Genomic DNA, 22395 nt, shown 5'->3' on the forward strand with positions numbered 1-22395 from the left:
GGAAGAAGTATTACGAAAGGGTTTCAAACTAACAAACGATTGCGTACCCTATGTCCAATAAGTTTTCCTCTAACTTTTTCTCTCGTCTGCTCAATAGGTTGCCAAGAAACGTTGAGGGCTGTGGAGTTATATGACAGTGCAACAACAAGTTGAGGAGCCACTTGTGGCATATCTTCTGCTGAATAAATTACAGCCTCATTACTTTCAGGTCCTGCGCCTTTTTCATTAAATGCCTGAAAATTAATAGGCAATTAATTTATTTCACTACTATCTTTTTTGTAATATTACCTGGACTTTAACTATATATTGTGAATAATAGTAGTTTGAATCAATATTTACAACTGCTCTGCCAACGTTTCCTAATTCCTTTAACAACAATGTTTGAAATTCGACTTCATCATCTTTCCTCTTCCAAAATATTTTGTAATGAATACCAGGTCCGTTTTGTTCATCCATTCTGAGAGGTGTCCATGTAATAGTTAAGTCTCCAATTTTTCCTCCGCCACCACCAACATTTTTGGGAGCAATGTAAGGTCTATCAGGTGGGGTAGAATGTCTTGGACTTGGTGCAGAAGGTGGCCCCATTCCCAACTGATTCCACGCGTTAACTCTGAACTCATAAACTGACCAAGGAGTAAGAACATTTTCAATGACTGCTTCTTTTCTTCCCGTATAACGGTCTATTTTCTTAGCGTATACGCCATGAGTTAAATTAACCCACGTAGAATTCCAATTAGTTCTACCACTAACTGTGTAACTTAAAATAGGTCGCCCATGTGAAGCACTATCAGTCCATCGAAGAATAACGGAAGTTTTCTTTATTTCGACCACTTCTAAACCTCCTGCAGAAAAATTACCTCATGGTGAATATTATTTATATTAATTCTCTTTTGTTCATTATTTACCTGGAGGACCTGGAGGTCCTTCAATAACAATATAGGATTTCGAAGATATTTTACCCACTGCTGATTTTACTAAACACTCGTATTCCCCGGCATCCGAAAATGTAGTGTTTATTATATGTAAATTCCCTCCATCCATGTACTTCAAAAATAATTAATGTGAAACTTTTTGTATTAATTTTTTTTTAAGTCTTACCAAATGTCCATTTGAACTCAGTACGTCAATATCGCGAATCCTCATGCCATTATGTTTCCATATGTAGGCTACATCTAACATTTCCTCTGTTTCAGCATAGCAAGAAAGAAAGATTAGGTTGTTTACTGACGTAACGATCCTCGGTCGTAATGGTTCGAGTAATCTAGGGGGATCTATGGAAAGGCATTTTATTTTTATAAATATAAACGTAGATTTTTATTTAGAAACTCATTTTTGTACTTACGAAGTACTATAAGTCGGCCTCTTGACTCATCCATCCCAAGTTCATTACTTGCTGTACAAGTATAAACTCCTTCGTCATCCCTAGAAACGGGACTAATTACTAAATTACCAGTTTCATAAATACGACGATGACCTCCCGCGCCTGTAATACGTAAAAATACGCAATTTAAAGAAATAAACACATAAAATATTGACAAACAAACCTATAACATTGCCATCTTTCTTCCATATGAATTTAGGTCTAGGAGCTGCTTCTGGACTGCAGGTTATAGTAACATTTCCTTGTTCAGCAGCGTAAATTTCGGACTCCAAAGGATGTTTTTTGAAGGACGGCTTAAAAGCTAAAAATCCAGTTAGAAAAAAAAGTAAAATATATACCAAAAATTGAAATTACCAAGCACTCGCAGTTGGGCTGAGGAATACCTAGCTTTCAAAGTGTTAGCAGCTCTACATTGATACATTCCTGGATCTCTATCATCATTAACATCAAGTATTGTTAATACATTGTCCTGTATTTTTATTCTTCCTGTATCTTCAGGATCCATATAACCCATCACTAAAAATAAAATATTTGGCCATCACTGCCACCACTCATGGACTCAGATATTTCATAGATCGATTTTTAAATGTAAAGCTCCAGAAATGGTTGGACTGATAAACAAGCAAATTAAAAAACATTTTTTTATTATTTACCTAACTGACGACCATTTTTCCACCAAGTATAATTCACGTCAGGAATACCAAAAGCTTCACATGTCCATACAAGTTCACCTCTGCTATCAACATGTTTATCAGTAAGTGGAATTGTGAAATTTGGCTCAGCTACAAAAACACAATAAAAAAAACAAAGAATTATTAAAGGACATCAATACACCAAACCTTGTATACTGAGCATGATGTTATTTTCAAGTGAAGATCTATCATTAGTTGCCCTACAAACATATTCTCCTTGATCTTCCACCTGTACATTTGGTATTACTAAGACTCTATTAAAACTAGTTAGAAACGAATTTCTAGGCAAGCTTCCTCCTTTTCGTGTCCAGTTATAACTTGGAATGGGACTAAAAATTGCGGATAATAATAGATCATTAAAAATTCCGTAACATTTATATTAAAGAACATACTAGCCAAAAGCAATGCATTCTAGGCGGACGTCTTTCCCAGCGATTGGAGCCTCTGGAAAAGCCTTCGGGAAATTATTTGGAAACTTCAATTGTTGGTAATTTGCTACAATAACATGTATTTATTAAATAAGAATTTTAATCGACACAACTACGGTTTACAGTGAGGATTAACTCTCAATGGAAAGAAAGGCCCATTCTTTCCGGTGTCCGAAACCTGAGATTGTACACTACAGCTGTAGTTGCCTCTATCAATAGTTTCTAAAGCAGAGAAATAAAGAGCACCATCATATGACACAAATACTCTCTTATCTTCTTCAACAAAATTTGGGAAATAATCACGAGACCAATAATATCTAACTGAAGGAAAATGGTTTGGAGGATCACAATACACAGCTTTCCCCCAGTTTTGGTCTCCCGATTCAGGAGATCTCTTTAATACAAATTCCAGAATAAAACCAAAATTTAACTGAGCACTCTCTGATATTATTGTACCAAATTTGTTAGTTGCCTTACAGTGATATGTAGCACGATCAATTTTCTATAATAAGAGACAGATGGTGATCTAATTGCTATAAGTTTTCATTTTTTCAGTTTTACCTGTTCGGGACTGTGAATAATAAGAGTACCTCCACTAATGGTATACCTATTACTAGTATCTGAAAGGGGATCAATTTTTTGTGCTATAAGCCTATCATTTTCATAACTTTCTCTAAACCACTCATAGGTTGGAGTAGGATACCCTCCAGCTAAACAACTGTGAAAGAATAAACCACATACATTGCAAAAAACCTAAAAATATGTTACAACTTACCTCAAAGAAACATCATTATAAATTCTTCTTTTAGATAAATCAAAAGTTACATCCTCTGGTTGTTTAATAAAGTAGGGTCCTCGAGGAATATATTCTGGATTGTCTATTTCAACTCCATAAGTGTAAGTTCTATCATCAGTAACTAGTTTTTGCAATAACTGAATACTGCCTTCACATATAAACAGCAAACGTTCATCTCCTCTGACTGGATGAAAGCCCCATTTCATCAAGCTCTTAGAAAAGTTGTATGCTAAGTAATCTTTTCCATAAGAATCAATATTTCCATAGGGATCGATATCATTAAGAAATGCATTTTCCATGTTTGATAACTGAGTACCATCAGGATTTTGCCAATAATTAGGAGATTGTTGATGAGCACCAGTATACCATTGGCGATGCTGCGGATCTTGCCAATTTAATTGATGTATAATAAAACCATGTTCATCTAATGTATTTATTGATAATAAGTCTATGCCTCCTTGTTGTTCAGGTATATAAGACTAAAAAAAGTGTAGTATAACATTTTGTATACATTAACTGTTTAAAAATTTTAATTTCTTACTTGACAAATTTGCCTAGCTTCATTATAGGGGCGTAAAGGTGATTTAATGAATCTGTAACAGGATTGCTGGAATTGTATCCAATACTGAGGACATTTTAGCTGCTCATAAAAATCACTGTTTACACTATTGATGCTGTAGATATTGTTTTGTGCACTTATAATAGAACTACCACAAAACTGGTAAATGAAAAATATAAATGGCCACATTTCCTAAAAAATAGTTTAATTTAAAACATAATTTTGATTAGAAGACATCAATTAGACCACTTTGTTTATGTTCTTAAGGGAGTGGTCTTTTTTTGTTCCTATATTTAACATTGTAGCATTTAGAAGTTTTTGCTAATTCATCATTTATTTGTATTACTTACCAAAAGTCACATCATTTCTTTTACAAAAAAATCGACAAAACACACCTATCACCTCTGATTCACACAATTAAAATCACACACTCATCAACAAGCACTCAAAAAACGAAAATGACATTGGCTGCTTGACATTTGAAATCAATTTTCTGTTTCGACCACAGAACTAACAAATTGAGCACGATTCTGGCACGATGGCGAGATGTGAATCGACTATGTTTAGTATAAATACGTGATAATACATCAAAAGACAGAGATAGATAGACATTGATCACAAATTATCTATCCCATGTTCTGTACAAATCTAGAGACAAAACATGTGAAAATTATTTGCTTACATTATTTTCAATAAGTCGGATTAATAAAGAATTTGTTACAAAATTAAAATATTAAATTATAAAAGGCTTCATTTGTTTACATTCAGCAGACAATATTACAATTGCTACTCAATTTATAAAGTGCATAATTTGAATTTAGTTTTTATTTTGTTATTTTATTCTTGAGGAACTCGACGTACTTGCTTTTAATTAATCTGTTGGACATGTTTAATCAGATTAGTCATAAAAAGAAGTTAAAAATATTATTACAAATTTATTACAAAGCAACAATTAAATTTCAATACAAACGAAAACAACGTTTGTGAATACATTTCAGTATTTTCAATTAAAGGTAAATTTAATTTATCGTCTTTTATTCTTTTTCTTTTGGTGTGTTTTTCGCATATTAGCTCTTGCAGCCGGGGATGGTTCCACGCTAGAAACGGGACTCTCATGAGAGCCTGCTTCTGTCTTAGAAAAGTCGCTAAAAAATAAATATTTCATTAGTGAACACGACCAACGGTTTTATAAAACAATTTACTATTGGTCTGACTGTCCTGAAGCAGTTCCTTGTGACCCTTTGATTACTTCTTTTAATCTTCTGTCTCTTTTCTTTCGATAGCCAGATCTTTCATATTTCGGCAACCAGCGTTCGGGATCAGGTGGAATATTCGGATCATAATATTTCGGAAGTTTACCTTTACGCTTTTTCGTCTTCTTTTTCTGCGTAGCATCACCTTTGGGTGTGCTGGAAACAATTAAAAGGTTTAACGACCAGGCAAATAATAATCTTTTTGATCATATACAGTGTGTCTGTGGCAGCATATGGGAAACAGATTATAAAGTCCGATTATGTCATTATGTGTTTTAGACCATGCTGGACTTTTTATAAAAAGTAACTTTTTTTCGTAAGATTAATAATTAAAAATATCCCATATGCTGCCAACTCAAGTAGACACACTATAAAAAATTACTTCGGAGACATTTCAATTTTTGTAGAAACTTTCTTTATTGTAAGCCAGCTGGAACTTTCCAATGATTCCAAGTCAATATCCTTTGCAAATTGACCTATAGAAGGCAGTTTTTCACTGAGTGATTTCACTTTATTTTTATCAAACTATAAAAAAAAAGCCCAATGTAACACTGAACAGAAGATTTTTAGTTTTCTTACCAAAGCATAAACAAGTACCAATTGTGCTATTGTCTTTTTATCCTGAGGATTAAACTTTAGTAATTCTTCTAAACTACTTGCAGCTACTTGTGGATGGCCATTTTGAATATGAAATTCAGCAGCCTGCCTCCACATGCTACTAAGATCACCCTTTACCTACAAATAGAAAGATGCTACAGTAAGTAATTATTGTATAATTTAACGTTGAAAGAATTACTTTGTTTTTCTTATACCAATCAACGGTCATTTCAAAAAATTTCGAAGCAGTTTCTTCGTTTCCCATTCCCAAATGCAGCGTAATTAACGCTCCTACAATACCTGGTTTGTAACTATTGTCGCCCAAGCTTTCTAGAATTTTGCAGGCTTCTTGCTTTTCACCCTATGAAAGAAAATCAAATATTAAAAATAATATAATACTGGGTGGATAGTGTAATAAACAAACAACTTACTTGAGCTAATAAAAGTTGTGTACATGTCAATTTAATAAGAAGATCTTCACTACTGTTCCTTGTTTTCACATTTTTAAGAGAATTTACTGCATTAAATACGTTTTCCTTTTTAGCAGTGCAGAGTGCACTAACAATGTGTGCCTGGCAGCTTAATTCAGGCCAGTTTTGTTCTACAAATTTGCATGCTTTTGTACATTGATCAAACTGATTTGTATAGTATAAGAAAATGGCATTATTGAGTGCAATGAATTTTCTTTGTCTTGAAGGTAATTTATGAATTAAAGATTCACTTGTGGCACTTTTCATCTTCTTTTTAGAATCGAAAATATTTTGATCTTTATTAATGACAACTGAATTATTTCCAGCCACTGCTATCAATGCAGGATCATCTAACTTTAACTTCAAACATGATGTATAAATTTGTTGGGCTTCCTTAATGCGCCCTAGTTTCTGATACACATATGCTAACTGAATCCTTTAAAAATACATTTTATTATTTAATAAATAAGGGTGAATCCAAATACCTTATCAGCGAAAGTTCAACATTAATTTCTTCTTCTGAACAACCTTCTTCGTCTAGGGAGTCACGGCACATTTTTTCACATTGCTTTAGCTTCTTTTCAACTTCAGAAAATTGTTCTAGAGCAATTAGACAACAACTTTTATTGTAACACTGTTCATATGTGTCTTCTGGAATATTTTGCAATTCTTCTATCTATAATAACAACAATAAAAAAAAATGTTGCACCAATACAAATACTTACAATTTGATTTTTATTTTCGAATAATGAAAGAGCTGCAGTCAGATTAGTTTTACGTTCATCTTCATATTCATCATTTACTGCATTAATTAATTTTTTATATAAATTGAAGGCATCTTGATATCTTTCCAATCTATAAAGCACTTGGACCTTTAACTCTTGAGTTTTATTACTTTTATCATCATTTTCCAAAATTTTAAAAGCTAGTTCTGGCTGGTTTAATCGGTATTGACAATAGGCTTTTTCAAATGTAAGTTCACTTAAAAAAAATCATTCGTTATAGCTGTATTGTAATTAACATTACCTGTATTACCCTAAATTGCTCTGATTTTTATTAATTACAGCAAGAGCTTCATCAAATTTAGACTGTTGTATTAGGCATACAATTTTACAGTGTAATGCTTTATATTCTAAAGGTGCCATGTGAATAACTAAAAAAGTAAATAAGAAAATGCAAAATTGAATTAAACATATGCTACTTTATATTAAAGTGTTACCCCTATTAGATGCTTTAAATGCACGATCCCATTCACCATCCTGACTATATCGAAATATATCATAATAATTGGATGTTAGTAATTTTTCCCTGGCTGCTTTATCGGCCATTTCGTTTTCGAAATACTGAAAAATAAATTTGAAACGAAAAACTATTCGATTGTCCTTTATAACCTCTTCCTAGTTCTCATCCATAGATGGGGAATTAGAACAATAGATACAAAATGTCCTTGAAAACAGTGTCCCGAACATATGTGTTCTAGCATACCATAGATTACGGAAATACATAGAGTACGTTCCATTAGACGCTCACTACATTCACGATAATCATAACTCCGCAATAATAATAGCATTTATTCCTCTTCCACTAGCTTGTGAGCGTTTTGTTTGTTTTGCTTACTCATGACAATGCGTCGCTATAGATTAAAGCAAGATTAATAAATTAAACTGCATGGCATATGCATGACATCATGTTAAGTTAATCTATGGATAAGTTGACATTCAGTAGATATTCGTATAACGTGGTATAATGACAGCAAGAACATGCGTACTGAGTCCATGAAGTTCTACATTCATAACATGATCATAGATTATAATTCATACAAACAATAATAATATTCAGTGCAACCCCTAACCTTAGTCGACCTTAACCCATTTTTCTTAAATTCATGATCAGAGATGCACATCACAGAGAAATGCAACTATGTTATTGCATTGCACTATCTAGTAAGTAAATAGCATGGTAAATAGAAGGTAGTTAATCAATATCAGTGATAAATAACGGAAACTGATGCGCTGACATATCAGGACCTGGAGAAATAAATATTGCAGCCCGGTGCAACAGTTTGGTGTGGCTTCTGTAACGTGAATGTTTGGTCTAGTACAGAATATCAAGATGGATTTCTGTACTCCAGAGTGAGTTAACATTAATTTTTTTGTATAACGTAGTACACATCTAAGACTTATTCCACAGGTTGTCTGTAGAATATTTAAATTCCGTGTTTGAAGAAGAAGATAATTTTTACGGTTTGGGAATTTTAACAAAATTAAAAGACTTTTTAACAAAGTATACGAGAAATTATGAGAAAGCATTAATGTTTTTATTAACAGAAGACAAGCAAAGGTTTAAAAACAGTAAAGATGCTGACATTAAAGTAATATTTGGAAGTTGTCCTTTTAAGGAACTGCAACAGTTGGTTAAGGTAATTAAATAACAATTGATTGAAAGATTTTTGCAAGTAGTGCCTTAAGAATTGGTTAGTATTTTTTTATATTAGTTGATGCCTATTATTTCGGGATTTTTGGAGAAATGATGTAAATTGCTGTATAGTAGACGTTTGTAGTAGTATTAATATGCAGAAATGTTAAGAAGGAAATGTAATATTTTCGTAAAAAAATGCGACAAATTTATGCAGTTTAGGGGAAGTTAGCGAAAACATGGAGTCAGGCGGTATCTTGCGGAATTTCGACCGATGAACAAAAGTTTGGGAGGTTATATGTGAAATAGTTTCGTCCAATTAAGAAAATTTTCAGAACTTATCTTAAGGCACTTTGGTTTTCGCATGAAATAAATAGGAACTGTTGTACTTGGTCAGTACTACCTACCTGACTAAACATCATGTCTCAACTCGTCTGTCAACTAATGTAAAAATGATGTACTTGTTTTTTAATTAAATCTGAATGAAACATTTTTGTGTATAAAAAAGTTTAGATTTTAAGAAAAAAATGTATCATGTTCTTTAATCACAGTTTTAAATGAAATCCAATATATTTTTCAGTGGGCTGAAAAACTTAGAGATGTAATTCCAGCATATCATTTTGATAAAATAGCCAACCAGACAGCAACAGATCAGTTAAAATTGAAAAAGGGTGTAGGAACATTAGTTCAATTTACTGAGTCTAAAGTTGACAGTTTCTTTGTTAATAAAGTTTCTGGTAAAGATGATACCAGTCGAAAGTCAAAGTTTCTTGATAATTTTAGTATGCGATTTGAACCTGATGATCAAAAACCTTCATGTTCTTCAGCAGGAATAGCAAAAACAAAGTCTGATATAAATAGCACTGATTGGCTAAAATCTCAATACAATGCATATAAGGATTTTATAACACATTTAAATTGGGAAGATTTTTGTGATTATATTAAAACAACTTTATCGACTAAGACTAGTCAGGAGGCTTTACAAAATGAACTTTTTGAAATGTTGGGCTTTGAATGTTTTGATTTGATTCAAAGTATAATACAAAAGAAAGATGTGATTCTCAGTAGTATATTACATCCACAAACGGCTCCTTCTGCACACAGTAATCCTGAAATCAGAAGGACAACTGAATTATCAAGCGAAACAGGAGGTAGAATTAAAACTTGCCATTATGACTGATAGCATAATCACTATTACTTTTTAACTTACAGTGAGGAGAAAAATTCCAGCATTAAGTAGTCAAGTAGTAGTTTATTCACAAGAAGAAAAGCAACTTGAAAAGAAAAAACGTAAATTAAAAAAAAAGATGATGAAAAAAGGAACTGCTGAGAAACTTACTGACACTATTGATCAAGTGTAAGTATATTTGCATTTTAAATAAGTACTTTTGTACATTGTTAAGAAAAATTGTAGTGAAAGAAATCTTAATACGGCGAAACATGAGCCCTTATTTAAACCTGTTGCAAATCTTAATTTACCTCATTTTAAAAATGTCCACGATGAACAAACAGAAATTCGTCAAAAAGGTAAAAAAAAGTACTTAATATGCAAATTTTTAAATTATAAAAATTTTAGCTGTAATATGTGGTAAACCCATCACTATTCCATTTAATGCAAAGCGCACCAGTAATAAGAAATACGAAGAAGTGGTAATACCAGCAAAAGAAATACTCAAAAAATCTGAAGTAACATTGAGTATTGATAGCTTGGATGTTATTGGAAAAATGGTGTTTCGTGATGTGAAAAGTTTTAACCATATTCAATCAGAGGTGTTCCCAGTTGCTTACTGTAGCAATGAAAATATGCTAGTTTCAGCACCCACAGGAGCTGGTAAAACTAACATTGCATTAATGACCATTGTTCATCAGATTAAAAATTCTATTGAAAATAATGTTGTCCAACTTCACAAACTCAAGGTAGGCTGAATAACAAAAGATTTTTTTAAGTAAATACAAAATAATTGTGTGACATTTTAGATAGTTTATGTATGTCCAATGAAAGCATTAGCAGCAGAAATGACAAATAACTTTAGTAAAAAATTGAGTTGCATGGGAATAGTTGTTAAAGAATTAACAGGTGATATGCAGCTAACTAAACAAGAAATTATGAGTACTCATATGTTGGTAGTTACTCCTGAGAAATGGGACATAATTACTCGTAAAGGAACTGGTGGGTTTTTATTGTTTTATTAAATTAAATTTAGTTAAATTTGCTATTTTAAAATTTCTTACAGCTGATGTTGAACTTACCAGTCTGTTGAAACTTCTTATAATTGATGAAATTCATTTACTGAATACAGACAGGGGCCCTGTCATTGAAGCATTAGTGGCTAGAACCTTGAGACAAGTACTTTCTTCCCAAAATATGATCAGAATAGTTGGATTGTCAGCTACACTTCCAAATTATTTTGATGTAGCACAATTTTTAAGGGTTGACCCTGCTCAAGGTCTGTTTTACTTTGATAGCAGATATAGATCAGTACCTTTAGAACAGACATTTATTGGTGTTAAATCTAGCAAATCAGACGTTCTAATTAAAGACATGAACGAAGTTTGCTTTCATAAAGTATTACATTTGTTAAAGCAGGGTCACCAGGTAAAAATATTTATAAAAATACGTATTATAGTGAGTTTTATAAGCTTTTATATGCTATATCTACAACAGGTAATGGTTTTTGTTAATGCCAGGAATGAAACTGTTAGAACAGCGAATTTTTTTAAAGAAATGGCATCACAGTTAAAAGTACTTAAGTATTTCCAACCAGAAGTTTCAATTAAAGCAAAAAAGGTGGCATGGAAATCCAATAACAATTTAAATAGAGTTGTTGAAGATCTCATTCAGTATGGACTTGGTGTTCATCATGCTGGTATTTAAAATTTTACTCGTTTGTTGTTTTTTTTTCATATTTGGTTTTTTTAAGGTATGCTGCGAGCTCATCGGAATACAATTGAAAAATGTTTTGCGGAAGGTACTATCAAATGTTTAGTTTGCACAGCAACCCTTGCATGGGGTATTAATCTTCCTGCGCACGCTGTAATTATTAAGGTTTGTACAAAAAGTAATATTAGACGCAATTGAAAAGAATAAATATTTGAGTAATACAGGTTCAGCAACAAAATTCCTGGTTTTTGGTTAATTAAGAAACATTTTCGTGGCTGTAGATTTTTTAATACAATACAGACAAAATTTATTTGCTGCACTACTCGTAACAGGATGGCTGGTAAAAAACGTTTTTACAGATTACATGCACTACATTATTAGATAACCTTTAGTAATTAGATCGCAAAAGTGCATAAGTATGTAATTTTTTGACCCCATTCCCTCTGCAGTATCTATACACCAGCTGCCACTAATTGTTTATTAGAATTAGAAATTGAGCTAAACAATTTTTTTTATAGAAAAGTTATTAAAAATTATTATTTCATTGGCGTTAAACAATAATTACCGTATACTATAAATATAAAAACACTCGCATCCGTGCCAAGTAGCTAATAATTAAATATTATTATTATTTATTATGGGGACGAAGCTTCTCTTAACTGACTCCGAAAAAAAATTGCTAAATTTTACGCATTACTCCTAAACTACAACGCCCATATTTCTAGAACTATGCACACTTCATCTACTAGGTCTCAAGAGTTTCGTAAAAAAAGTTTAAAAATGACTGAGTAATAAGCGATTAAAAAAAGTACATGTTATTTTCATAATTTTATAATGCCTTTCCTGCGGTTCTTTCCCCTCCTCCCTTTTTTTTCTCTTCTCTACCTTGTAGAAAAGCTTAGGATGTTAGCTGAAAAAGATAAGTATATAACTAGTTGTGCACTGTTAGCTCTTACATATTTTGAGCAACCTGCATTTCTATATAATGAGCTCTATTCTACTCTAACCGCTCTGTCCTTCTTTTAACCGACCACTGAACTATCTCTGTTGGTATTTTTTTTCTAGGATATATTAAAAGATTTATTTAACAGACACTACGTTTACTTTTATTTTCAAGATATTTTTAGTTGCTAAAAATGTTGGTAAGTGTTAAATGTAATGTAAATAACAATATTATTGAAAATGTATTAATAGGTGGTCGTTTTGAATTTGATTTTTGTCTAAAGTATATATACCTTAAATAAATTTCAGGTTTGTGTTTCATATGTAAAATTAACATACATTTCAAATCATTTTATATTTACTACAGGGAACTTCGATTTATGATTCCAAGAGATCATCGTATGTGGATATGGATATATTAGATGTTCTTCAAATTTTTGGAAGAGCTGGAAGACCGCAGTATGACTCTTCAGGTGAAGCGTTCATAATAACATCAGAAGAAAAACTTCATCATTACCTTCAAGCTTTAACAAATCAATTACCAATTGAAAGTAAATTGTTAGAAGCATTACCTGATCATTTAAATGCTGAGGTGCTGTTATTATTTTACTTTTTAATATTTTTAGTTGTTTTTTTTTTTGAAAACTATTTATAGGTAGTACTAGGCACCGTTGCAAATATTCAAGAAGCTGTTGAATGGTTGACTTACACATACTTTTACAGGAGAGTTAGATCTAATCCACTTGTGTATGGTCTCTCTTATACCGAATTACACGTAATATTTTTTTTTCTATTGCAGACATTTTGAAGGATTGTTTTTAAAATACTATACTATTTTTAGGATGATCCAAATTTGCGAGAACATTTATTGATACGAGCTAATAATGCCGCTGTGCAGTTAGATAATGCTCATATGGTCAGATACACATCCAAAACTGGCGAATTAGTTGCCACTAACTTTGGTAGAACTGCTAGTCATTACTATATTAATTACGATACAATGGTTACATTTCATGAAATGATAACATCGTTCATGCAAGAAAGTGATATAATCAATATGATGTGTTTCTCCGGTGAATTCAAGCAAATTCAGGTAATTTTTTATTCGTTATTATATATTATTCAGACTAGCCAGTTCCACAGTTTTGTGACATTCTCTTTCCAGCTGTGCTCTTAGATATAAGATAATTAATTATATTTTTGTAATATATGTGTTGTTGTTTTATAATAAAGGTCAGACCTGAAGAAATAGATGAATTGGATGTTTTAAAAATGACGTGTGAATATCCAACTCCTCCCGTTGAAGAGCCTGTCGGTAAAATTTCCGTTCTAATGCAAACCTATCTTTCTCGAGGTACTATCAAAACTTCATCATTGGCTTCTGATATGATGTACATATCACAGGTAAAAGATTAACGTTTTATCTAATTAACATGATATTTATTATTATTTTAATTTCTTTAAGAATGTTGTGAGAATAGCTCGTGCTCTTTTTGACATCGCTCTGAATTTAAGCGAAGCGCTTTTGACTGCTAAATGCCTAACAGTTGCTCAAATGTTTGAAAGACAGTGTTGGATAACTCGTACGCCTCTAAGGCAATATCCCAATATTCCAAATTATGTTATAGAAGAAATCGAAAGGAAGAAAGTCGATTTCGTAGATTTTAGGGACCATCATGCTAAGCAAATACAAGTTGTAATCAATAGTTTTAAAACAGCAGAACAGGTGAAGGAATGCGCAGAGGCCTTCCCATTGCTTAATGTAGAATCTGGTCTTTTTCCCATCACTCGGGGAGTAATAAGAATTAAGTTAAAGATAACGCCCAACTTTCGATGGTTTGACAAATATCATGGGAAGGCTTGCGAGGTTTTTTGGATTTGGGTGGAAAACCCAGATAACAATGACATTTACCATTGGGAATCATTTGTAATTACAAAAAAGGCCTGTATATACAAAGAACCTTTAGAATTATTACTTACTGTTCAGTTAGTTGAACCTCGACCATCTCAGTATTTAGTTCAAGTTTGGAGTGACAGGTGGCTAAGTAAGATTTTTGTTTAATCACTTTTGTTACTATTGTATACGTATTTTGTTTTCAATTTTTTTAGATGCTCGTACTACGCATTCTGTATCTTTCAGAAACTTGCATGTTCCTGAAGGTTACACGCCACATACTGACCTATTGGAACTCACTCCTTTAAGTATAAAAGCACTCAATAACAGTGAATACGAACGTATGTATAAATTTACTCATTTCAACCCAGTGCAAACTCAAATGTTTCATTGTTTGTATCATACTAACAATAACGTTTTATTGGGTGCTCCGACCGGTTCTGGAAAAACTATTGCAGCTGAAATATGCATATTTAGACTTTTTAATGAGAGTCCAGATCTCAAGGTAATGTTATTTATATGTAAAATATTTATGAATATTCTGACAAATTTGTTTGCAGGTAGTTTATGTGGCTCCTCTTAAGGCTTTAGTTAGAGAGCGTGTAGATGACTGGAAAAGTAGGTTCAATAAAATATTAAATAAACGGGTTGTGGAACTAACAGGCGATGTGAATCCTACTACTGATGCAACTAGTGGAGCAGATATTATTATAACAACACCTGAAAAATGGGACGGTATTACTCGAGGCTGGCAAAGTAGATTGTATATTCGTAAAGTAGGACTCATGATTATCGATGAAATTCATTTACTTGGGGAAGATCGTGGCCCTATTTTAGAAGTCTTAGTTTCAAGAACGAACTTTATTTCTGATAAAACAGGACGAAAATTACGGATCATAGGCTTATCCACGGCTATGGCTAACGCTGGAGATTTAGCTGCATGGTTGCAAATTAAAAAGGTTCGTAAAACCATATGATGAGAAACTGTTAACTGCTTTATTAGAAATTTTTCTTTACTTAGAAGCGGATACTTTATTTGGACTGCTCTGTAAAGAAATTTGAATATCTAATTATTAGTAAAATTTTTAAGTTTTTGAAAAATTGAAATAGTTAAGAATAATTTATTTGTTGTTTATTCAGATTAATGATGGGCCTGGTACTCGGCGGATCCGACTGGGTACCGGATAATAACGCCGAGTACTCGGCGGTGCCGCGGAATTTTGCAAGAGAAAAAGAAAATACCAATATCAGCAATAATAATTTAATAAGCATGGCAAAAAATCTACCTAATGAAAATTGGTTATTAAGATTGTATTGGTATTTGTCCTAATTTGTACTACTTATTTATTTGTATTTACTTTTTCTCATGAACAAGAATACATCAATATGACCGAATTGTTACAATTTCAGTCGCTTTTTGATTAACGATAATTTATTAGTATGACTTTGCCACCTTGCAGACTTTTAGTGTTTATAAACATTATAAGCTCATTTCAACGGTTTCAACTCTATCCTGTCATTGAAAATCCACCAACCAAGAATTGAAAATTCATTGGTTTAGTGTTGGTGAGGGTGGTATTTAATGGAATGATCCCCTAGAACGAAGACAGGAACCATTAACCGCAGTGGTTTTGCCGGGTACCCGACTATTCTGTACCCGGCAAAATCACCATCCGGTGCGTCTCTAATTTAGATACAAGAGTAATTCAATGGAATCGTCATATGTATTCTGTCGAAAGAATTGTATTGACAACCAAAGATAATGATAATGAATTATAAAAATATGGTTTGAAATTAAGCAGTTCAGTCATCATTTGGGATTCGCCCAGTAAATCATTTATTATTATTAAAATTAGAAAGAGGAGACTGTGGTAAATATTAATTGAAAATTAATTACCACAAATAATTTTATTTGAGCGGACACGTGTTTCGTCCACTTCGTACGTGAGCATTATCAACGTGAGACTGGTTCTAAAATTTACAATTCTAAGTATTTATAGTGGCGAGGGTTGAAGACCGAAAGAAGAAATAATTGAAAACAAATTACATAGGTTTGGGAGGAAAACTTGAATACGTTCAATGCCATTTGTAAAATGTTTCAGAAGCCAATCTTTTGGCCACGAAAAACAGCCCTACAAATGTATGCTTCGATAAACAAGTGAGGAATTAGATTTGGAGGGAATGTGTGTGTCAATAACCGTTAGTACAATTCGTAAGGCCTTTATGGCCCAATTTTATGTAAAAAACGGATGCTTCATTAGAACGTACCTAATCTGGGAAAAGGGGGGAAAAACAGTGAACGAGCGTGTTCAATACCCGCATTTTTAAAGGCCTATTGGGCCGGTTTTTACTGCGTATGCTTCAACAAACGAAAACTGTAAGGGAGAAGGAAAATAGCTTATCTTATTATAATCAATTAAACCTATTGCAATAGTTGAAACAGGACTGAATGAGGAATTGGGCCATCATCTGAGTTCATAAGAATATTTTTATTCTTTTGAATGTATAAACTTTCCCAAGCGTCAAGTTCTGATTTGCAAGAGACTTCTTTGATTAACTTTAAACATTTAGGGCCTATAGGGTGGTTTGTATTGAAAATATGTTGGGCAACACTAGATTTATGTATCCTGTTTAATCTAAAGTGAGCGATATGTTCTTTGTATCTTGTAGAAATTGCACATTTTGTTTGTCCAACATATTTAAGTTTACAACCTTCGCAGCTGATTTCATAAATTCCGGACTTGTTATTATTTTCTAATTTGTCTTTTGTGTTTCCTAGAAAATTTCTAAGACTATTTTTTGATTTGAAGATCCTAGTAAAGTTAAATTTGCTATGAATGGGGATAGACTGTTACCCATTGCTGTACCTTCATTTTGTTTATAAAAGTTTTGATTTATTTGGAAGACTGTGTTATCCATGCAAAATGAAGTTAATCTTAAAAACTTCCATTTTATCTTTATTGATGTTATTATTGATTAAATGTGTTTCCAAATATTTCAAGGACTCAGGGATAGGAACACTAGGAAATAAAGAACAAACGTCAAAGGAAATCAAGACTTCACCTGGTTCTAATGTTATATTTGTAATCTTATTAATGACTTTTAATGAGTTTTCAATTTAAAATGAATCAAAAGGAACAGGTAAAGAGCTGAATTCCTTTGTTAAAAATTTTGAAAGAAAGTAAATCGGTGAGTTGATATCTGAAACTATTGGTCTCATCGATTTACCGGACTTATGGATCTTAGGTAAACAATATAAACAGGGTAATGTGGGATTACCCAGAACCAGTCTCGCGTTGATAATGCCCACATATGAAGCGAGCGAAACACGTGTCCGCTCAAATAAAATTATTTGTGGTAATTAGGGGTGAGTATTCCTCTTAATTTTCAATTTATTATTATTATTTATTCATTAAACGGGAGTAGACTCCCTTTTATATATCACAGAAGAATAATATTTTGGCAGGTATGTAATGCGTGTAGACTGCCCCAAACAAAATTTAAAAAAAGAACTATTGAAGTCTTTCATTTTTGTTCATGAAACTTCAATACTTTTATTTTATTACAGTCAATGCTATAATTTTATTCTAATTAAGAGCGGATAATTTGTTTTGACTGCCCTGAAAAGTAGTTGGAATTATATTAGGCTGCTCCTGGAATTCTGTTTTTTTTTTTTTATAGGTGACATCAGGGTTAATATATCTTGAGTTAATAAATCATAAAAAGTGTTTGATAATTTTTTTTTCAGGTGGGGTTATACAATTTTAGGCCGTCTGTGCGCCCCGTACCGTTAGAAGTTCATATTTCAGGATTTCCAGGAAAGCATTACTGTCCAAGAATGATATCAATGAATCGTCCCACATATCAGGCAATACGTCAGCATGCCCCAGATAGTCCAGCTTTAGTTTTTTGTTCCTCAAGGAAACAGACGCGTCTAACTGCTAGTGATCTCATTAATTATTTAGCAATAGACGCTGATCCTAAACAATGGCTAAAGTGTTCAGAAGAAAATATTGACATGGTTGTTTCTACTATTAGTGATCCGGATTTGAAACACTTTTTACCTTTCGGAATAGGAATACATCACGCAGGTTTACAAGAACGTGACCGAAAGACTGTTGAAGAACTCTTTGTTAATCAAAAGATTCAAGTTCTTATCGCTACAGCTACTTTGGCGTGGGGTGTAAACTTTCCTGCTCACCTTGTTGTTATAAAAGGTAAGATATGGTTTAACAGTCGTCATTTTTTTAAATATTACATTTTTTGGATACCCCCCACCCAAACTGTTAGTTTTGATGCTGAATTAAACTGTTTTAGGAACAGAATATTATGACGGTAAAACAAAACGTTATGCAGATATGCCTATTACTGATGTATTGCAAATGATGGGCCGAGCAGGTCGACCTCAGTTTGATACGAGTGGAGTGGCATGCGTTTTTGTTCATGATTTAAAAAAAAATTTTTACAAAAAATTTCTCTACGAACCTTTTCCTATTGAATCAAATCTACTTGAAGTTCTTCCTGACCATGTTAATGCTGAAATAGCTGCTGAAACTGTATCAACTAAAGAAAATCTGGTGGAATATATTAAATGGACTTATTTCTACAGACGACTTCTGCAAAATCCTACTTATTATAATCTGGATAATATAGAAGAAGAGACAGTACAAACATATTTAAGTGATTTGATTGATAGTGTAATTGTTGAATTAATTAAAACCAACTGCATTTCAATTGCACTACATGTGAGTATACTTTATCAATAAGTATCAAATGAAAAATGGTATAAAATACAATTTTATTATTATTAGGAAGATTTATGCTATTTTAAGCCAACCTTCTTTGGTCACATTACTTCATTTTATTACCTATCTCATGAAACTGTAGCTCACTTCCAGAAGCAATTTAAACCTACCAATAGTATCGATGATTTAATACAAATTCTGTGTCAATCCCAAGAATATGCTCTTTTTCCAGTAAGGCACAATGAGGATAAAATTAACGAGTATGTATCCCAATAAAACGTCACTGTTTAATTAAAAAGATTATTTAAACTTTTTATCTATAATAGGAAGTTAATTCGAGATCTTGGAATAACAACAATTAAAAATGGTTCAACTGATTCCCCAAGTGTGAAAGTTTATTTGTTAATTCAAGCATATTTACTTAAACATAAACTTCCTAATCAAGAGTATAATGTGGATTTGAAAACTGTAATGGATCAAATTTTGCGACTTCTGCAGGTATTTTTTTAAGTAAAAAATAAATGTCACTGTACTATATTTGAAAAAGAATAATTCATGTTCAGTTAAATGGTCTATTAATTTTCTTTTTAGGCAATGCTTGATATAATAGCTAACTACGGTTGGCTGGGCAGTACTTTAAGAATAATTTATATAATGCAAATGATAATTCAAGGACAAGTACTTGATGAACCATCTATATGTACTCTGCCCCACATTTCAGATGAAGTTATGTATTCATTGAACAAGGAATTGTTCCCCATGGGCATTTCTTTACGACTCCCATCTTTAAGACTTGCCCTTTTGAATAATAAAAAAGGAATGGAAAAGGTGTTCATAAATGTTTTGGGGAAACAACATGCTCGCGAAGTTATCGAAAAAATCGAAAGTTTACCTTTGATTTTTATGCGCGTATCATTAAACGAAATAATTGATGACGGGGAAAAGATGAACGAGTTACATCCTCCCTATCAGCTAAATCTCGAGGGAGAATATGAATTTGACATAACGTTAACTCGAAATACTGCATTTACTCCGTGTGTTAAACTAATTCGGTTTCCCAAGACAAAAGATGAAGGTTGGATTATCTGTGTTGGAATCCCCGAATCAGACGAAGTTCTGTGTACCAAAAGAGTTACATTTAAAAAGCATAGCAGTGTATATTTGAAACTTCCGGCGCTGACAAAGAAAGGTATTCAAATTCAATTTTTCACCCCAAGTTTTGTCCAATTTAAGTTAATTGATTTCCTCAACTTTATATATTGTCGAACCTTTCACCACTTCATTCTTGTCATTTTCTTATCCATATCCTTTACACCTGTCGTACCAGTGTACAATCATCATCATCATAAGGTCATCAGTCCTAAGACTGGTTGGACACGTACCTCCACTCTTTCCTATCTTGAGCTAAACTTCGCCTTTCCCTAAAACTAGAACAACCCACATCCTTAACTATTTGTACAATATTAGATCTTTTTTATTCAACTGTATAATACTTTTGTAAAGAATCGTACTATTTTTTGTTACGTTTTTATTTTTAGGAGATTACTTAATTTCTGTGTTATTGATGTCAGATTCTTATTTGGGATTTGATCAGCAACTTTCATTTCCTGTGAAAGTTATTTCAAAGGAAGGTAATTAAGACTGATTGTGAGAAGATGGGACGATTCTTTTGAATCACTGTATTATTTTGTTCTGTTTGCTTTTTTTAAAATAATAAATGTTGTTTTGTTAAAATTTTCTTTTTGTTTCTTCATTACACTTTATTTTAAAATTTAAATTAATTATTTTTCGTATTTGCATGCATAATTATGGATGTTTATAAATGTTTCTATAAAAACTGTTAAATGTTTTTTCGTGTTACAATGATAAAACAATTGCTGTTATTTAAATGTGTATTATCAATAAATGTTCTATAAAACTAGCAAAAAGGGCTTACACTAACCACTTTTTTCATAACATGGAATGCAAATAATAGATACGTATTTGTAATCATATTACCTCTAAACTTCATATTGTATTTTGATATTTACAAAGCTTATACTAATTTTTTAAGTAAATTATCAGACTAGAAATTTAAAACGATAAATTAACAAAGTTCAAGTGTATTTCAAAGGTTAACANGGGCAGTACTTTAAGAATAATTTATATAATGCAAATGATAATTCAAGGACAAGTACTTGATGAACCATCTATATGTACTCTGCCCCACATTTCAGATGAAGTTATGTATTCATTGAACAAGGAATTGTTCCCCATGGGCATTTCTTTACGACTCCCATCTTTAAGACTTGCCCTTTTGAATAATAAAAAAGGAATGGAAAAGGTGTTCATAAATGTTTTGGGGAAACAACATGCTCGCGAAGTTATCGAAAAAATCGAAAGTTTACCTTTGATTTTTATGCGCGTATCATTAAACGAAATAATTGATGACGGGGAAAAGATGAACGAGTTACATCCTCCCTATCAGCTAAATCTCGAGGGAGAATATGAATTTGACATAACGTTAACTCGAAATACTGCATTTACTCCGTGTGTTAAACTAATTCGGTTTCCCAAGACAAAAGATGAAGGTTGGATTATCTGTGTTGGAATCCCCGAATCAGACGAAGTTCTGTGTACCAAAAGAGTTACATTTAAAAAGCATAGCAGTGTATATTTGAAACTTCCGGCGCTGACAAAGAAAGGTATTCAAATTCAATTTTTCACCCCAAGTTTTGTCCAATTTAAGTTAATTGATTTCCTCAACTTTATATATTGTCGAACCTTTCACCACTTCATTCTTGTCATTTTCTTATCCATATCCTTTACACCTGTCGTACCAGTGTACAATCATCATCATCATAAGGTCATCAGTCCTAAGACTGGTTGGACACGTACCTCCACTCTTTCCTATCTTGAGCTAAACTTCGCCTTTCCCTAAAACTAGAACAACCCACATCCTTAACTATTTGTACAATATTAGATCTTTTTTATTCAACTGTATAATACTTTTGTAAAGAATCGTACTATTTTTTGTTACGTTTTTATTTTTAGGAGATTACTTAATTTCTGTGTTATTGATGTCAGATTCTTATTTGGGATTTGATCAGCAACTTTCATTTCCTGTGAAAGTTATTTCAAAGGAAGGTAATTAAGACTGATTGTGAGAAGATGGGACGATTCTTTTGAATCACTGTATTATTTTGTTCTGTTTGCTTTTTTTAAAATAATAAATGTTGTTTTGTTAAAATTTTCTTTTTGTTTCTTCATTACACTTTATTTTAAAATTTAAATTAATTATTTTTCGTATTTGCATGCATAATTATGGATGTTTATAAATGTTTCTATAAAAACTGTTAAATG

At 32.3% G+C, this 22395-nt stretch overlaps 3 protein-coding genes across 4 annotated transcripts; 1 reads left to right on the plus strand and 2 right to left on the minus strand.

Annotated features, from left to right (window-relative positions):
* Positions 1 to 19: 19 nt before the first annotated feature.
* LOC112904156 (contactin-like) lies at positions 20 to 4404 on the minus strand. Its single transcript, XM_025973546.1, has 15 exons — positions 4207 to 4404; positions 3839 to 4048; positions 3277 to 3776; positions 3063 to 3219; positions 2625 to 3003; positions 2466 to 2568; positions 2221 to 2402; positions 2035 to 2163; positions 1736 to 1897; positions 1545 to 1682; positions 1343 to 1483; positions 1099 to 1271; positions 906 to 1044; positions 289 to 842; positions 20 to 233 (listed from the first exon to the last, which is right to left on the minus strand). Exons 2-15 carry the CDS (start codon positions 4043 to 4045, stop codon positions 24 to 26), a joined length of 3174 nt encoding a protein of 1057 aa, XP_025829331.1. The 5' UTR covers positions 4046 to 4048; positions 4207 to 4404; the 3' UTR covers positions 20 to 23.
* Positions 4405 to 4776: 372 nt separating this feature from the next.
* On the minus strand, positions 4777 to 7627 carry LOC108739284 (signal recognition particle subunit SRP72). Its single transcript, XM_018473123.1, has 10 exons — positions 7396 to 7627; positions 7212 to 7329; positions 6902 to 7157; positions 6662 to 6852; positions 6138 to 6612; positions 5906 to 6067; positions 5689 to 5844; positions 5492 to 5634; positions 5059 to 5265; positions 4777 to 5001 (listed from the first exon to the last, which is right to left on the minus strand). Exons 1-10 carry the CDS (start codon positions 7502 to 7504, stop codon positions 4881 to 4883), a joined length of 1938 nt encoding a protein of 645 aa, XP_018328625.1. The 5' UTR covers positions 7505 to 7627; the 3' UTR covers positions 4777 to 4880.
* Positions 7628 to 7959: 332 nt separating this feature from the next.
* On the plus strand, positions 7960 to 22282 carry LOC108739274 (activating signal cointegrator 1 complex subunit 3). 2 transcript variants are annotated; one of them, XM_025973047.1, is made up of 24 exons: positions 7960 to 8308; positions 8367 to 8595; positions 9172 to 9742; positions 9804 to 9948; positions 10006 to 10118; positions 10168 to 10508; positions 10569 to 10761; positions 10826 to 11187; positions 11257 to 11458; positions 11513 to 11637; positions 12782 to 13006; positions 13070 to 13189; positions 13256 to 13507; positions 13648 to 13818; positions 13880 to 14459; positions 14524 to 14813; positions 14869 to 15267; positions 18057 to 18525; positions 18626 to 19053; positions 19120 to 19313; positions 19380 to 19551; positions 19645 to 19713; positions 21209 to 21737; positions 22087 to 22282. In XM_025973047.1, exons 1-24 carry the CDS (start codon positions 8262 to 8264, stop codon positions 22185 to 22187), a joined length of 6327 nt encoding a protein of 2108 aa, XP_025828832.1. In that variant the 5' UTR covers positions 7960 to 8261; the 3' UTR covers positions 22188 to 22282. The 2 variants fall into 2 exon arrangements, with proteins under 2 accessions (XP_025828832.1, XP_018328600.1); XM_018473098.2 differs by lacking the exons at positions 21209 to 21737; positions 22087 to 22282 and adding an exon at positions 20592 to 20787 and having other exon boundaries at positions 7961 to 8308; positions 19645 to 20242.
* The last annotated feature ends 113 nt before the right edge of the window (positions 22283 to 22395 follow it).

This window comes from Agrilus planipennis, unplaced genomic scaffold (assembly GCF_000699045.2).
Source record: "Agrilus planipennis isolate EAB-ADULT unplaced genomic scaffold, Apla_2.0 scaffold181, whole genome shotgun sequence".
Classification (NCBI taxonomy): Eukaryota; Metazoa; Arthropoda; class Insecta; order Coleoptera; family Buprestidae; genus Agrilus; species Agrilus planipennis.